The sequence below is a fragment of the Heloderma suspectum genome, chromosome 1 (genome assembly GCF_057233095.1).
Source record: "Heloderma suspectum isolate Gila_16-S chromosome 1, 16-S_ref, whole genome shotgun sequence".
Lineage (NCBI taxonomy): Eukaryota > Metazoa > Chordata > Lepidosauria > Squamata > Helodermatidae > Heloderma > Heloderma suspectum.
In genome coordinates, this window is record NC_139458.1 from 284,269,929 (window position 1) to 284,288,338 (window position 18,410).

At 47.6% G+C, this 18,410-nt stretch overlaps 1 protein-coding gene across 1 annotated transcript in view; it reads right to left on the reverse strand.

Annotated features, from left to right (window-relative positions):
* CSMD1 (CUB and Sushi multiple domains 1) overlaps positions 1-18,410 on the reverse strand; it is a 1,446,416-nt gene that overhangs the window by 354,612 nt on the left and 1,073,394 nt on the right. The window contains exon 21 of the mRNA XM_084811779.1: positions 17,026-17,214. Coding sequence (XP_084667905.1) covers positions 17,026-17,214 — 189 coding nt within the window. The remainder of the gene's footprint in view (positions 1-17,025; positions 17,215-18,410) is intronic.

The window sequence follows — 18,410 nt, forward strand, 5'->3', positions numbered from 1 at the left end:
CCAAAATCAGCCATGATAGGCTATGTAAATCGTCATGTAGCCTATCACGGGTGACTTTGGGGGAAAAAAAAAAGCATGTACGCAAATGGCGGCGGCCCATGGGCGCCGCCATTTGCGTTCCTTATTTTGGCATGTCTGGTCTACGTAAAGATTTACGTAGACTACGGCGAAAATAAGGGCAACGCAAATAGTGTTCCCTTATTTTCGCCGTAGTCTACGTAAATCTTTACGTAGACTAGACGTGCCAAAATAAGGAACGCAAATGGCGGTGCCCTTGGGCCACCGCCATTTGCGTACACGCTTTTTTTTCCCCAAAGTCACCCGTGATAGGCTACGTGATGATTAACATAGCCTATCATGGCTGACTTTGGAAATCTAGCCGTGATAGGCTACGTTAATCATTACGTAGCCTATCACGTTTTTGTTTTTTTTTTACTTTTTCTTTCGTGGCCGGGGAGACAGGTCGCTTCTCCCCGGCCTGAATTTCGGCCGGGCGAGGCAGGACTTCTCCCCCCCCTCACCTGAACTTCAGGGGGAGAAGCGAAGCGCCTCCCCCCCACCGCGAAGCAAGCTTTGAGGACAGGTAAGGGACTTTCGCCCATCCCTACTCAAATGAGGCTGGATTCTTTGGAATCTGGCCTCTGGAATCCTCAGTGGAACGGCTCACTTACCTCCGCATCTGGAGGATTCCCCACAGAACGGCACTCCGGCTCTGTAGCGTTTGCGATACGGTAATGGCAGCTGCCATTACTGTATTGCTAGAAGGGTTGGCGGAGAATTTCTCCCCAAAACTTCGGGGGGCCGAGCGCCAACGTGTTCGGCCCCCCGAACAAGTTTCGGGGAGAAATTCTCTGCACCCCCCACCCCCCGCACCCCCCCGGGACGGGACTTACCTTTCCCGAATGTCCCTCCTGGTGGCGGGTCCCGGCAGCGGTTCATCGGGTCTTCGTCAGGGGCGGGGGTGGCAGCCGATCTTTCGACCGGCTGCCACCGCCGCCATTCCAATAAAACTAAAAAAAAAAACAACGCCCCCGTGATAGGCTACGTGACAATTAACGTAGCCTATCACGGCTAGATCTGCAAAGTCAGCCGTGATAGGCTACGTAAATTGTCACGTAGCTTATCATGGGTGACTTAAAAAAAAAAAGCGCATATGGCTAATGGCGGCCCCCATAGGGAGCCGCCATTCACGTTCCTTATTTGGTCGCTGTAGTCTACGTAAAGATTACGTAGACTACGGCGAAAATAAGGGCAACGCTATTTGCGTCACGTAGCCTATCAGGGGGGCGTGTTTTTTTAAAACTTTTTATTTCGCGGCTGGGCGAGGCGAGGCGCCTCCTCCCCGGCCTGAATTTCGGCCGGGCGAGGCGGGAAGCCTCCCCTCCGGCCTGAACTTCGGGGGGAGAGCAGCGAAGCGCCTCCCCCCCACCGTGAAAAGCTGCGAGACCAGGTAAGTGACTTTCGTGCATCCCTAATTGCTTGGAGGAATACAGCCTCAAATGGTATAGTGGATGCCACTTGCAGCCATAAAGCCCTGAGTTTAACCTAATTGCAGCCATTTATGGCTATATTTAGGTTAAACTCAGGGCTTTACGGCCGCAAGTGGCATCCACTACTCCATATGCAGCTGTATTCCTCCCAGCAATACGGTAATGGTGGCTGCCATTACCTTATCGCCAGTGCTATGGAGCTGGAGTGTGGCTCTGAGAAATCCTCCAGACATGGAGCCGCTCTGGAGGATTCCGGGGGGGGGAATTGATCGCCTCCCCCCCAGGTGGATTTCCCCATGGACCGGAAGGTAGGGAATCCATCCATCCCTACTGGAGCTACACAATCAGAGGGATTCATCACATGGAGCTTTTATCCTGCTATTCAGATGGCTCTCTCACAGATGTTTGTGAGCTCTTTAGATGAAGCCATTATCCTCCCGGGTGTCTCCCGCCCTTTCCCCCAGCCCATCTAGTGTTTTCCCCAAACACAAAAAAGGTGGTATGTTTTCCAGCCCATGGAATGGGAGTGCCATGACCTCCCTGTGAAATTCTCCAATATCAGAAGAAACCAGTGTGTCTGCCTGCTGTGGGCTCTTGTTTTCAGTTGTTGGGGGTGGTCAGGATGAGATTTGAAAGGAGCAAGGGCAAGAATCACCTGCCAATTGTGTCTCCTGCCTCTAGGGATGGCGGAGAATTCTGCCACGGACTCCAGTGAGGCCGGATTCTTTAGAATCTGGCCCCCCAGAGCCCGTGGCAGAATGGCCTCCCCCACCACCACCCCATGGAATCCTCCCAGGACGGACCTACCTCGTGGAGGATGCGGCGGCGGCAGCTCTGGCGGTGGCAGCTCCGGCCGCTGCTGGGCTGCTGCAGCCACAAATAGCGGCTGTCGTAGTGGCCACCATTTCCGTCCCTACGCTAGCCTGTGATAGGCTACGTATATATTTACATAGCCTATCACGGCTAAAGCAGAGACGCAAATGGCGTCCCCTATGCAGGATGCCATTTGCTTCCACAGCAGCCCGGCAGCAGCTGGAGGCCCCGCTGTGGGTTGTCCTGGCTGGCGGCTCTACGGACTGGCTGTGGAATGGAGCCAGCCGGGCAGGATTCCAGGGGGGAGGAACAGATAGCCTCCCCCCACCTGCGGACCCCAGCGGAGCCAGGCAAGTTGAGTTTCATACACCCCTACCTGCCTCTGCATTTCTCAGCTGGAGGGAGAAGAGGGTAAAATGCTTCCCTGCAATGAAGGGAGACACATCTGATCCCCCACCCCACCAGGCTCAGAAGCAGCACCCTCTGTTGTTTCAGGGCACCCTATTAAGTTCAATGGTGCTTACTCCCAAGTAAGTGTGCCAAGAGTTGCAGACTTACAGGGTGATCTTATGTCTACTCAGTAGTATATCCCACTGAGTTCAATGCGGCTTACTCCCACATAAGTGTGCCACGGGTTGCAGAGTCACAGCAGAATCTTACATTTTATGTCTACTCAGAAGTAAGTCAGAGCTTTCCTGGGGGCTGTGAGAAAACAGTACAGCAGAAGTTAAGCTACGAAAACAAGATTCCCCCCTGCCTTTGCACTAGGGATGTAAGAAACACTTACCTGGTTTCGTCCAGGGACATCCACGGGGGGGGAGGCGCTCCGCCCCTCCCCCTGAAATCCTCGAGGGGGGAGGCGATCCATTCCTCCCCCCGGAATCCTGCCCTGCCGGCTCCACTCCGCAGCGGCTCCGTGGAGCCTCCGGCCACGGCCATCTGCAGCTGGAGTTCCGGCTGCAGATGGACTGCTGCAGACGCAAATGGCGGCTGCCGTACCGGCCGCCATTTGCATCCAGCGAAGTTTCCGTGATAGGCTATGTAAGTATTTACGTAGCCTATCACAGCAAGCAAAACCTCCCCCCAAAAAAACCCAGTGTACGCAAATGGCAGCGGCTATGGCGGCCGCCATTTGTGTTCCCTATTTTTAGCCGTTTTAGCCTACATAAATATTTACGTAGGCTATTACAGCGAAAAAAAGGGGAATGCAAATAGCGTAGTGGGTGCTATTTGCATTCTTTTTTTTTCTCGCTGTAATAGCTTACATAAATATTTACGTAGGCTAAAATGGTGGGGGGGGGAAGGAACGCATATGGCGCCCACTACGCTATTTGCGTTCCCCTTTTTTCGCCGTAATAGCCTACGTAAATATTTACGTAGGCTAAAACGGCTAAAAATAGGGAACACAAATGGTGGCCACCATAGCTGCTGCCATTTGTGTACCCTGTTTTTTGGGGGGGCGGGGCTTGCCATGATAGGCTACATAAATACTTACGTAGCCTATCACAGTTGCAAGGACACAAATGGCGGCTGCAGCAGCCCGGCTGCGGCTGGCCAGGAGACCAGCCACCGCCACCGGAGCTGCTGCCGGAGCTGCTGCCGCCGCATCCACCCCAGGTAAGTTCCATCCCGGGGGAATTCCGCTGCCATGTGGCTGCCGTGTAAAGAAGCCCTTCCTAATCCCACAAAGAAACCAAAAGCAGGAAGCTCCAGAAAGGATGTGGGGTTTTGCGGTTATTTTGCTTAATGTAGAAACACCCAGAGCGTCACAGTCATTTATAGGCAGTACAACTTCGAACTGCAGGATTACATTTTTGAATGCTTGCCTTAATGTAAGAATTATTATAGCCTTCTCCCTGATGATGTCCTTGTTTTCTGTATTCATGGACTGGATTTCCCATAACAGAGAATTTAAAAAGTGCAATCCCAAATCTATGGTGTAATGTAAAATGGAACAGTCCCAAAATCATTGTGTTGATCTCCTCTACGAAATATGTTACAATTACAGGTATTTCCTGACTTCATTCAATGTGAAAAGTTCTTGTATTTCAAATATCCGTTAATTCCTCCAGATCAACTGTGCTATATTTTGGTCCCTACCAAGTAAGTTTAGGATTTCATTTACTTTTGGTAAGGTTAGGATATTTTAATTTACACAAACAGACTGAGGGAATGAGTTACAAAGGAAACTGTATTAATACTGTCAGAAAAAAACAAGAATATATTTCACAATAAAAAAGAGGTTATGGGATACATATTTTTTCTTAGTTGTCTGAATAAACAGTAGTCTTATTTACTTTAATATTGTGGTACACCTGCACCTAAGATTGAAGGCAAAAGGAGAAGGGGACAGCAGAGGATGAGATAGCTAGATAGCATCACCGATGCAATGAATATGAACTTGAGCACACTCCAGGAGAGAGCGCAGGACAGGAAGGCCTGGCGTGCTATGGTCCATGGGGTCATGAAGAATCAGACATGATTTAATGACCGAACAACAACAACAACAACACCTGCACCTAAATTTAGCATAGTAATAACAAAGTCAACATATGAACATCAGCTGTTTTCAACAAGTGGGATGCAAAATCAATTTAATTAAGAAATTAGATAATGTTGAAACTATTTCTGCAAAGCAACAGATCATCTTTGTCTTGAAATGTGGTAGATAAAGGATTGCAAAGCACATTAAAAAGTCAAAGAACACTGGTCAGAGAATTTATATTCAAAATCAAAAACAGCTGATTTATATCAGAAATTCAAATTAAATGAGCTCTATCAAGAGAGAAGTGCACCTTTATAATGCCTCTTTCATATGCCTGACATTTGGAACAAAGCCTTTTGTACAGCTTTGATAGACCTTTTCATTATCTTTTTAATAAAATAGTCCACAAATAAACATTTGTATAGGAATATATAACAAGTCATCCAATAAATTTTAGGACTGAGCAATATTAATTTCATAGGACTAAACAATATTAATTTCCTACAGGGAATCTAATAGAAAATAGTTCAAGCAAGGACCTAAAAATAGGGCCAGCGAGGAACAATTTTTCTGAAAGAAATGCCCTCACCCGGCGCCAGCTTGTCTGGCTAAAAGGGGGGGGGGCATTGAGGGCGGGTGGGGTGACATGACGCAGGGGCCTTTGATTGGTGCACCCCAGTGGCACCACCATGCTAGGAGGGGCAGGCTGAGTTGCCTTAAACTCAGCCCCCTTCTCAAACTCAGCTCTCTGGCTCAACGCAGCTCCCTCCCACCCTCCCACCCTTGTTTCCCGCCTCCCAGCTGAGCAGAGCAGAGCAGAGCAAGCTGCTCCAGCTGGTCCAGGGACTACAGAAGCAGGCAAGCTCCCAGAGAGCGAGCGAACAGAGCGAGCGAACAGGGGGAGCAAACAGGAGTTGTCCAGGGGAGTTGCAGTGGTTGAAGAGACAAAGGAGACAAAGGAGACAGAGGCTAAGAGGTAAGTGGGTTGCAGGAAGCCCAGGGCGCTGCCCTTTATCCTTCTGACTGGCTGTGAGCTCACCAGGAGCTTCTGAGAGCTCCAACTGAATTGGAGGGGTGTGGCCTGAGTACTCCCAGCAGCTGACTGGGCGGGAAGCTTCAGTCTGTTTCCCGCCTCCCAGCTGAGCAGAGCAGAGCAGAGCAAGCTGCTCCAGCTGGTCCAGGGACTACAGAAGCAGGCAAGCTCCCAGAGAGCGAGCGAACAGAGCGAGCGAACAGGGGGAGCAAACAGGAGTTGGCCAGGGGAGTTGCAGTGGTTGAAGAGACAAAGGAGACAGAGGCTAAGAGGTAAGTGGGTTGCAGGAAGCCCAGGGCGCTGCCCTTTATCCTTCTGACTGGCTGTGAGCTCACCAGGAGCTTCTGAGAGCTCCAACTGAATTGGAGGGGTGTGGCCTGAGTACTCCCAGCAGCTGACTGGGCGGGAAGCTTCAGTCTGTTTCCCGCCTCCCAGCTGAGCAGAGTAGAGCAGAGCAAGCTGCTCCAGCTGGTCCAGGGACTACAGAAGCAGGCAAGCTCCCAGAGAGCGAGCGAACAGAGCGAGCGAACAGGGGGAGCAAACAGGAGTTGTCCAGGGGAGTTGCAGTGGTTGAAGAGACAAAGGAGACAAAGGAGACAGAGGCTAAGAGGTAAGTGGGTTGCAGGAAGCCCAGGGCGCTGCCCTTTATCCTTCTGACTGGCTGTGAGCTCACCAGGAGCTTCTGAGAGCTCCAACTGAATTGGAGGGGTGTGGCCTGAGTACTCCCAGCAGCTGACTGGGCGGGAAGCTTCAGTCTGTTTCCCGCCTCCCAGCTGAGCAGAGTAGAGCAGAGCAAGCTGCTCCAGCTGGTCCAGGGACTACAGAAGCAGGCAAGCTCCCAGAGAGCGAGCGAACAGAGCGAGCGAACAGGGGGAGCAAACAGGAGTTGTCCAGGGGAGTTGCAGTGGTTGAAGAGACAAAGGAGACAAAGGAGACAGAGGCTAAGAGGTAAGTGGGTTGCAGGAAGCCCAGGGCGCTGCCCTTTATCCTTCTGACTGGCTGTGAGCTCACCAGGAGCTTCTGAGAGCTCCAACTGAATTGGAGGGGTGTGGCCTGAGTACTCCCAGCAGCTGACTGGGCGGGAAGCTTCAGTCTGTTTCCCGCCTCCCAGCTGAGCAGAGCAGAGCAGAGCAAGCTGCTCCAGCTGGTCCAGGGACTACAGAAGCAGGCAAGCTCCCAGAGAGCGAGCGAACAGGGGGAGCGAACAGGGGGAGCAAACAGGAGTTGGCCAGGGGAGTTCGGCAGGGGAGGTCAAGGGGGAGGCCCCTAACATTTTTTTTTTTTTTTTTTTACTAACTTTTTTTCATTTATTTGTCTTGTAACACACACTTCCACCCCAGTGGGACTCTGCTTTTAACCTCTACTGAGTAGAGGAGCAGGCACAGGCTAGTCTACTAGTCTAGAACAATCACAAAGCTAGACACAAAAAGGGAAAAGAGGCTATGGAAGGACAAGATTCTCCAGTGGTGGTGACCTGAAAGGTGTGTGCAATGTTTGTTTTCTTGCCTGAGAACAACATGGCCTACACCTGCAACAAGTGCAAGTTGATCACGCTGCTGGAGGAAAAAGTAAGTGGACTGGAGCGGCGACTGTCAACCCTCCGGGGAATAAGAGAACACGAAGAGTTCTTGGACAGAATGGGGGAACTACAGCAGCAAAGGGCAGACCAGAAGCTTGAAGAGCAACAGCAAGATGAGGCAGTGGGAAATGCTGAGGTGAAGAAAAATGGAGTAGAGGATACTCCTTGGAAAACGGTGACAGTTAGGAGAAGAAGAACTAGACGTCATTCTGCACCAGTGGAAGCGGTGGAGCTGTGGAACCGATTCCAGGTACTTGCAGATGAGACTGGAGGACAGCCTGCAGAGGAAGAATCACAGGGGAACCTGCATGAGAGTGAGCAAGAGGCTAAAGGTCAGTCAAACAGAGGCGATGAAACCCAGGCCTACAAGAAGAAGAAGAGAAGAGTGGTAGTAGTGGGAGACTCCTTGCTGCGTGGGATCGAGACCCAAGTATGTCGCGAAGACCCGTGGACTCGCCAGGTATGTTGTCTCCCGGGAGGACAGATTAGAGACGTGACTGAAAGGTTGCCAGCACTCATAAAGCCCACTGACAGGTATCCCTTTCTTCTCATCCACGTGGGAACAAATGATACCGCCAAGCGGAGCTACGAAGAGATCACGTCAGACTTTGAAGCTTTGGGAAGGAAACTTAAGAACTTTGGGGCCCAGATAGTTTTCTCATCCATCCTTCCAGTAGTTAGAAGAGGGATAGAAAGGGAACGAAAAATACTCCGGGTGAATGACTGGCTACGAAGGTGGTGCCGACGAGAGAGATTTGGATTCTGGGACCACGGGCTATACTTCCTGGAAGATGGGCTGTTGGCTAGGGATGGGTTGCACCTCACAAAGGCTGGGAAGAATGTGTTTGGCCACAGCATGAAGAACTTCATCAGGAGGGCTTTAAACTGAATCCTACGGGGAAGGGAGATGTAATGTTGGGGGTAACAATGGACGTAGGCGCATGCACTGCAATGGAGAGAACAGCTCTGATAGCGCCCAATAATAGTCTTCAGACACATGTAGGAAGAAAGCCAGACTATGAAGCACATGGTCTTCGATGTCTATATACTAATGCCCAGAGTATGGGAAACAAACAGAACGAACTTGAACTCTTAATACAGGAGGGAAATTATGACTTGATAGGTATAACTGAGACTTGGTGGGATGACTCTCATGACTGGAATACAGCAGTTGAAGGATATAACTTGTTCAAAAAGAACAGGAGGAACAGAAAGGGAGGCGGGGTTGCACTGTATGTGAAAAATACATATCTCTGCACAGAAATACAGGAGGAGGAGCTTGGTAGCCCCATCGAGAGCATCTGGGTTGAAATAAATGGAGCAAAGAATAAAAGGAACCTGGTGGTCGGAGTCTACTACCGGCCACCCAATCAAGGAGAAGCCAAGGATGAAACTTTTGAAAAGCAAATAGCCAATGTTTTAAGGAAGCATGATGTAGTAGTAATGGGGGACTTCAATTTCCCCGATATTTGTTGGGAGACAAATTCTGCAAAACATGGCCCCTCCAGGAAATTCCTGACTTGTGTGGCGGATAACTTCCTCTTACAGAAAGTAGAGGAAGGAACTAGAGGATCGGCTATCCTTGACTTGATCCTAACCAACAGAGATGACTTAGTGGATAAAGTAGCAGTTACAGGAACTCTGGGGGAAAGCGACCATGTTGTACTTGAGTTCTTGGTTCTAAGGGAAGCAAAAGCCGAGTGTACTCAAACGCGTACCCTGGATTTTAGGAAAGCTGATTTTAATAAACTCAGAACAATGATCAGTAAGGTCCCATGGCAAGCAATGCTAGCGAGAAAAGGAGTCCAAGATGGGTGGGAACTTTTAAAAAAGGAAATTCTCAAGGCACAATCACAAACAATTCCAACAAGAAGAAAAGGTGGAAGACAACAGAAGAAGCCAATGTGGCTTCACAAAAAGCTTAGGGATGACCTGAAAACAAAAAAGGACACATATAGGAAGTGGAAAGAAGGCCAGGTAACAAAGGAAGAGTACAGGCAGGTAGCACAGAATTGCAGGGATGGCGTCAGGAAGGCTAAAGCGGAGAACGAGGTGAGGTTAGCGAGGGATGCTAAAAACAACAAAAAGGCTTTCTTCAGCTACGTGCATAGTAAAAGGCAGAGGAAAGAAATGGTTGTTCAGCTATTAAATAAGGATGGCAAAATGATAACAGAGGACAAAGAAAAGGCAGAGGTGCTCAATTCCTACTTTGGCTCAGTCTTCTCCCAAAAGAGGGTCTATGACCCCCCTGGCAAAGGCGAAGTACAGGCTGAAGGGGCAGGATTGCAGCTTGAGATCGACAGGCATATGGTCAAGGAACACCTCATTACTTTGAATGAGTTCAAATCTCCAGGGCCAGATGAACTGCATCCTAGAGTCATAAAGGAACTGGCAGAAGAACTCTCAGAACCGCTGTCTATTCTCTTTGAGAAATCATGGAGGACCGGGGAAGTGCCAGATGACTGGAGGAGGGCTAACGTTGTCCCTATCTTCAAAAAGGGTAAAAAGGAGGAACCTGGGAACTACAGACCAGTCAGTCTGACATCAATCCCTGGGAAAATTCTGGAGCAGATCATAAAGCAACCCATCTGGAAGCACCTTGACAACAATGCCGTGATTACTCGAAGCCAACATGGATTTGTCAAAAACAAGTCCTGCCAGACAAATCTGATCTCATTTTTTGATCAAGTCACCTCCCTTGTAGACCGTGGGAATGCTGTAGACATCATATACCTGGACTTCAGCAAAGCTTTCGACAAAGTGCCCCATGATATCCTGATGAGCAAACTTGCTCGAAGTGGGCTAGATGAAACAACGATCCGGTGGATCCACAGTTGGCTACAGAATCGGACTCAAAGAGTGCTTATCAATGGGACCTTCTCAAGCTGGGGAGAGGTAACGAGTGGGGTACCGCAGGGCTCAGTCCTGGGCCCAGTGCTCTTCAATATTTTTATTAATGACTTGGAGGAGGAGGTGCAGGGAATGCTGATCAAATTTGCAGATGACACAAAATTGGGAGGGATAGCTAATACTTTGGAAGACAGAAACAAAATTCAAAGTGATCTGGATAGACTGGAGTGCTGGGCAGAAAACAACAGAATGGCATTTAATAGGGACAAATGCCAAGTTCTGCACCTAGGAAAAAGAAACCAAATGCACAGTTACAAGATGGGGGATACGTGGCTCAACCACACTACGAGCGAGAAGGATCTTGGAATTGTCGTCGATCACAAGCTGAATATGAGCCAACAATGTGATGTGGCTGCAAAAAAGGCAAATGCTATTTTGGGCTGCATTAATAGAAGCATCGCTTCCAAATCCCGGGAAGTACTAGTTCCCCTCTACTCAGCACTGGTTAGGCCTCATCTGGAGTACTGTGTCCAGTTCTGGGCACCACACTTTAAGAAGGATGCAGACAAGCTGGAGAGGATTCAAAGGAGGGCAACAAAGATGATCAGGGGACTGGAAACAAAGCCCTATGAAGAGAGACTGAAAGAACTGGGCATGTTTAGCCTTGAGAAGAGAAGACTGAGGGGAGATATGATAGTGCTCTTCAAGTACTTGAAAGGTTGTCACAGAGAAGAAGGCCAGGATCTCTTCTTGATCATCCCAGAGTGCAGGACACGGAATAATGGGCTCAAGTTACAGGAAGCCAGATTCCGACTGAACATCAGGAAAAACTTCCTGAGTGTCAGAGCAATACGGCAATGGAACCAATTACCTGGGGAGGTGGTGGGCTCTCCCACACTGGAGGCCTTCAAGACGAGGCTGGACAGCCATTTGTCAGGGATGCTCTGACTTGGATTCCTGCATTGAGCAGGGGGTTGGACTCGATGGCCTTGTAGGCCCCTTCCAACCCTACTATTCTATGATTCTATTCTATGATTCTATGATTCCCCTAAGCAGTGTGGGTTTATTACCGGTTGCCCTTTGGGAATCATGTAGGAATTTTTTGGCTCACAGTTCGATTGGCCTATTACTGTGCGTCTTTTTTGCCTACGTCACACTGTTTTGCGGGTCGAGTGTGTCCTGTAAGGGAATATGGTCTTTATCATCGGTCACATTCCAGGTGGCGGCTAGGATGGGCAAAACAGGAAAGTAGGGATGGTGTGCATGCAGAGGCACCTTATGGTGACAGGTGACGCCTTGGGGCTCCCTGAATGGGTTGTGCGGCTCGGCGGGGGGATAAGGGTTGCCTGGGAGACCAACCCTACTCACTCACCTAGGTGTTTCGCGGCACCGGGTTGGGGGTGACACCAGAAGGTCTACCTCCCCCAGAAGGGGCAGTCCAGAGGGTTGGCAAGATCACTGCCACCCCTCAGGCTGGGTTTGTTTTCGCCCAAGAAGTGCCAGCTAGCTGCTGACACAGTTAGATGCCCATCCTAGTTACCCCTTTGCAGCTATTTCAATAAATGTGGCCCAATTTTCAACCCAAGCTTGTTGTCTGCGTCTTCTTTAACCCATCTCCGCTCGCAATAAAATTTAGCTTCTGTGAATACAAAGGAATAACAGGAAACATCTATTATATTTTATTTATTTACAGCATTTATATACCACTCCATATCTAAACAGATTCCATAATGGTGAACAATGATAAAAAGATTAAAAGAATAAAACACCATATTAAACATTGACCCCCCGCCCCGCCTCCAGAATACCAATAAAAACCATGGCTGGTCAATCAAGGAAGCCTTCTTGAAATATAAAGATGTTTTCAGCAGGCAACTCAACACAATGTTGGTGTCTGCCTGACTGGCAGAGGCAGGGAGTTCCACAGAAAGGGACCCATCACACCCGAGGCTGTTGTCTGGGTGGACTCCAATTGGACCTCAGGTCCATGTAGAACCACCAGGAGCATGCCATCTGATGACCTCAGTGACTGGGCAGGTTGATAAAGGAGAAGGTACTCTGTCAGGTATCCCAAGTTGTTTAGGGTTTTATACACTAGTAGCAAAACCTTAAACCTGACCTGGTAGCAAATAGTCAGCGTGACTGTGCAGTAACCTCAGCAAAGGAGTTGCATGCGTCAACCATGGTAGTTGAGGAGTTTCTGAAAAAGAGCAGCTTCCAAAAACAGCCAAGCTGCTGCATTCTGCACTAGCTCCAGCTCCCAGACCAGCCTTAAGGGCAGCCCCACATAGAGCGCAGTGCCCTAATCCAATCTTCAGGTTACTGGCACCTGTACCACTGTGACCAAGCTATCCCTGTCCAGGAGAGGCTGTAGCTGGCCAACTAGCCAAAGCTGGTAAAAGACACTCCAACTTGCCATGGTCACTTGGAACTCCAGCAACAATGATGGATCTGGGAATATCCCCATACCATGAACCATGTGCCACCCTATCCAGAACAGGCAACGAGCCTATCTTCCAAACTCAGGAACCACTCACCTACAGGGCTTTCATCGTACCAGGATTCAGCTTCAGTTTATTGTCCCTCATCCTGCACATCACTGAGTCTAGGCACTGATCCAGGGCTTGCACAGCCTACCTGATTCAGATGTCACAGGGAGATAGAGCTGTGTCATCAGCATACTGATACCATTTTGCACCGGATCCCCTAATAACCACTCCCATTGGCTTCATATAGATGTTGAAAAACAGTGGGGACAAGATATCACCCTGGGGAACCCCATAGCTCAATTGCCAAGGAGCCAAGGAATGGTCCCAATGTTGCTCTCTGAAATCAACCCTGTAGGTAAGACTGGAACCACTGTAACACAGTACCTCCAATGCCCAGCCCACAGAGTCAGTCCAGGAGGATACCATGGTTGATGCAACAAAACTCCAGAGGCATCTATTGAAGAATATGTAATAAAAGTGTTTTGTTCAATCTTGTCATTATATTAAATTTGCACACATTGGCCAGATTCACACATCCTGGCTTATTCTGGTGTACTGTGAAGAAGCAGTGTGCTGTTACATACATCAGATCTCCCTTTATACCAGGAATGGACAGCTTACTGTGATGTCTGAACCAAGGATCCTGGTTTGTTGCTCAAGCCAGGGTTTGTAAGATAACAACAAACACTGGATTGTTGCTGGCTTATGATCCTGGCTTGTTTGGGAGCAATAAACCAGGTTCCTGGATTTGAACATCACATGGCACAGCTGTCAAGGGCTCCTTGGAGGCCTCTCTCAGTCTAATCCAGTAGCCAAGTCCAGACACAGACAAAGGGATTCCTTTCAAAGCTTTATTCTTCTTTTACAACTTAACAACTCTACAGGTAGCAACTAGATCTGAGCAGCACAGTACCTATGCCCTAAGTTGTAACAGTTGGTCCCCATTTGAAAGGGAATTACTGGCAGACCCCTGAACTTAAGGACTAGGGAGAGTCCCTCCCCTTTTCCCTTGGATCCTCTGGCCGCAGCCGTTGTTTGCGCGCCAACTGGGCCCTGCGCCTCCTTTCCGCGCCCTCCATTTGGCGCCGCTCTTTGCGTCGGCATCGCGCATCCACCAAGTCTGCTATCCGCGCTCTGTCACTCCCTGGACTGCTATCTAAGCTAGGAATGCTGGTGGGAGGAATCTCCGTCAGCTGTGGGCCCTGGGAAAGAGGCCCTGATCCAGTGGAGCCTTTCATGAGTGGAAAAAGGGGAAAGCGTTTTCCTTAATTCTCCTGTCCCTATGTAGCCCCCAGCACCCGCTCCAAATCTGCTGCAGAGGGTGGGAGATACTTTGGAACAGTGTGGGAGTTGGTGCAGCTTTCCATCAGTGGAGGAGAGATATTGTGTCAATATTTAGCTTGACTAGGATTTCTGGAAATAAATATTTGTTACAAAGTCCAGAGGCAATCCATTAATGGCACTTTTTAATATAGCCATTGATGGACTTTTTGGATCTACATTAGGGATGGACGAAAGTGACTTACCTTTCACGGATTATGTTGATGGTGGGAGGGTAGGCGTTCCGTCCCTCCCCCCGGAATCCTCGATGGGGGGGAGGCGATCCGTTCCTCCCCCCTGGAATCTTCGAATGGCCGGCTGTGCTCCACGGCAGCTCCGTGGAGCAGCCGGCCAGGCTCAGCCAGGCCAGAGCCGTCCGCAGCCGGATTTCTGGCCGCGGAGGGCTCTGGGAAAAAAACACACACCCGCATACGCAAATGGTGGCAGCTACGGCTGCCGCCATTTGCATTCCTTATTTTTGGCCGTCTTAATCTACGTAAATATTTACGTAGACTATGACGGCGAAAATAAAGGGGAATGCAAATAGCGTAGCGGGCACTATTTGCGTCCCTTTTTGATTCACCGTTTTAGCCTACATAAATCTTTACGTAGGCTAAAATGGCGAATCAAAAGGGGACGCAAATAGTGCCCACTACGCTATTTGCGTTCCCCTTTATTTTCGCATTTGTGTATGCGGGTTTGTTTGTTTTTTTAAACCCACTCAGCCATGATAGGCTACGTAAAGATTTACATAGCCAATCACGTCATGTTTTTTTTTTTAACCCAGCCATGATAGGCTACGTAAATCTTTATGTCGCCTATCACATCTTTCTTTCTTTCTTTCTTTCTTTTTTACCAAGACTGGAAATGGTGGCGGCGGCAGCCGGTCGGAAGACCAGCCACCGCCGCTGCCGCCAAAGCTGCCTCTAGAGCCGCCGCCGCCCGGAACATCCGCCCCAGGTAAGTCTCATCCCAGGGGGGATCCGCGGCGGGGGGGCAGGCCGTTCCCCCACGGAGTTCGGGGGGCCGAATGCACTGGCATTCAGCCTCACTGAGATCCGTGGCGGAATTCTCTGACATCCGTAATTGGAATTTGCACTCTAAGCTGTGTCACAGATTTATTCGTCTGCTCTGAAGGAGTACAGGGCTCTATGCTTCCTAAATGAAATTATGACATGTTCCTGATTTCATAATGTAATTTGAAGTGTCATGTGTACATTATGCTATTTCAACAGATACATGTTGAGCAATATAGATGATACTGTTTCATCCTTTCTTTATTCTCTTTGTTATTGGCTGGGTGCATGTGCTGTGTCCTAGGGCAGGACACCATGGCAGCTCCATGTCCACTGCCCTAACTTCCCCAGATTCAGCACACATCTATATGTATTGCGGGTTTAAATTTCTCCCACTCCTCCTAACAGAACATATTACTTAAATGCAGTTAGGTTTAACATGCAGTTAAGTTTATGTTGCATTGCAGTAGTCTGATTTTCTTTACTTGCCATAGAGCTTAATAATATCTTTATAAACCTCATTTAAAAACACTACTTATTAATAGTTTTAATAATGCTAAACTAATGAAGCAATCGCTTCAACGAGAGCTGAGAAATAAGGAGCTAATTTTTAGCTTATTTGAAAGGTAGTTCAGAATAACTTTCCGGTCTTGAAAATCAAAAACAATAAATGGCAAAATGAGGCCTTGAAGAGAAACTACTCTGAGAATCAACAACACTCTTCAAATTAGATATGTTCTAGACACTTAAATATGTTGCTTGGTGGGAAGCAGATACTCAGAAGCAAGCATGTGAAAAGAGCCACTATCCTCATAGCAGGTACAAAATGGAAAGGATTTGTTGGTGGCAATCCATTTCAGACCCTCTAAAACCTACCATATGTGTTTTATTTATCTCAAAGATAATAAATAATTGTAGTTTTAAAATTAAAATAGCCTTTCAAGTGGAAACGTTTTTCATTGCTTCATCATTCAGTACCTTTTGGGTTGGCCTGCAGCCTATGTTTGTGAGGTGAAGTCATTTTAGTGCTTCGCTTCAGTTTTAAAGTGCACTGAAGACATAGTAATCCATATAACGTGAACACCAAAACCAGAGATACAAAAATCCCTAGCTCCTAACTGTCACAAGTCCTAACAGTATGCAGGCGGCAACTAAGCATGTCATCTTTTTTTTGTCTTTGTTACGGACTTTTGGATTCAGAAGTAGCAACTACTTAAATCCTAAACAAAAAACCCTAACTCAGCTCTGTCTCTGACTTCTCACTAACTGTCTCTGTCTTACTTCCAACAGACTTTTCCCCACTGACAGTAACTTTACCCATCTTTCCATTCTGGCCCCTGCTGCCACATCCCTGCATTCACTCTTCTGGTACAAGAAATTAGCAACAAAATAAATAAAAAGTCTGGAACAAACATACACATGCTGAAGTCTAAGCTGCAATGCTAAGCAATAGTACTTACACATCAATAAGTATAATTAGCATTATTATTGCCTTATGGCTGAATGTAAATTATTTCCTGTGCAATACTTTGAGTTGCATTTTCAGCCTAACTGCCAATGTGAACCAGACTTTGGACCCAGACCCAGATTCCCATTAGCAAAAGATCTGTATCTCATTTATAATATATACTGAAGAATAATTTACATCATTATAGGTCACCATCTCTTTGAGCCTAATCAACTGTGACCATTTTAGTTAAGAAATATAGCTGTTAATATCAATTAGTATCAGAAGTGGTTAATTTAACCTACATTAAATAAAATAATAATTAAGCAGTCCTTCTGAAATTACAAAAAGAGGGTACCAAAGCTATTGTGCAATGTATAAGTGCACTGAGCTTACAGAACTGTTTTGTCACACCTTTGGCCTTGTTTACCACCCTCTCCTTTTGCCTCCCTCATATGCCACTAACAATTTGATGAATGAAATGAAAGCATGTGACCACCTACCCACACACCTTGGCAGAGGTGCACTCCACACACGACGGCCACCACCCAGGCATGTCAGCTTATTCGCACCTTCCAAACGATATCCAGGGAAACAAGAAAACATCAAGGAATCTCCCACACCAAAATGAAATCCTATCCGTCGACTGAACGCAGGGACTCCAGGATCATCACAGGGCTCCAGGTCGTATTCTTCATACAAGAAATAAAAAACAAAGAAAGAGATGGAGCAGAAAAACTCCAGTTTCAGGAAGAAGTGTAAGGTTTCCTTTTAGCAAAGTCTTTAAAAGATTAATCTGAGTTACAGGATTGTTTTGCTTATTGATTTTTTTCTTTATACTGATGTTTATACTTTAATGGGAAGCTTTTGTGAAATACTTTGTTTTATTTATATGGGATTTGTGTGTGAGAGTGTAAGCTGTCTAGAGCAGATTGCTTTGCATTGGTAAACCTTCCTGTGTTACATGCAGAATATCACAGAAATACTGTCACAGAATCATATTCATCGGTGCTGAGCTGTTAATACAGCCCTGTACCACTACCAAGTGCTTGTGAGACAGCTATGGGCTTACACAGTAGAGCCTCTTTTATATGATCCTAAGCATACACAATGAACACTCACGAAGGGAGAAGGATCACAGCAGAAAGACCCATCCCCCCTGTACAGTAATGTATTTGCCCATCTAGAACATGTCTATGTATGTACAAACCGTATGCATGTACGCTCATATGCATGGTCAGGAACTCACCAAAAAGCAGTCTTCAACCACACATATGACCCTACATGTACAGGGGGAGCAGGGCTTGTGGAGTAGTCCCACACCCTCTTACATCTGGGTATTGTATGAACATAACATCATATGAATAGAATTTGTTACAGAGTAATAAAAGCAAAGGACTACATCTTCTAGAGCAACTACAGCACTCTAAACCTGACAAGTGAGGCAAAAAAAAAAAGCTTATGTGTCCCTCAGGATGAGAAAGGGGCAGGGGGAGCAGAAGATATGTAGGGTCTCACAAGTAGGTATGTTTGAGGGAATTCGATTTTTGCAAATTTCACTATGAGTTGACCTGATCTGCACCTCCCAGACTAAAGCGCAGATTGGAACTTTATTACCCACTAGCTTTCGCACTTCCCAGAAATAAATAAGTAAATGCAGATTGATATGGACATGGGATGGAACTGAGAGGAAAATAGACACTTAAGTATTGTGGACCAGAAATAGATTTATTTAGCCATTCCATATCCAAGGTTTTTCTGGATCTCTAGAACACTTTCTCCCCCTACTGCATTGATGCACAGCATACACAGTCAAACGCCTGCCTTCTCCTACACTCTTTGTTTTATTAAATGCCCTTGTATGACACTGAATCTGATGCCAGAGCAC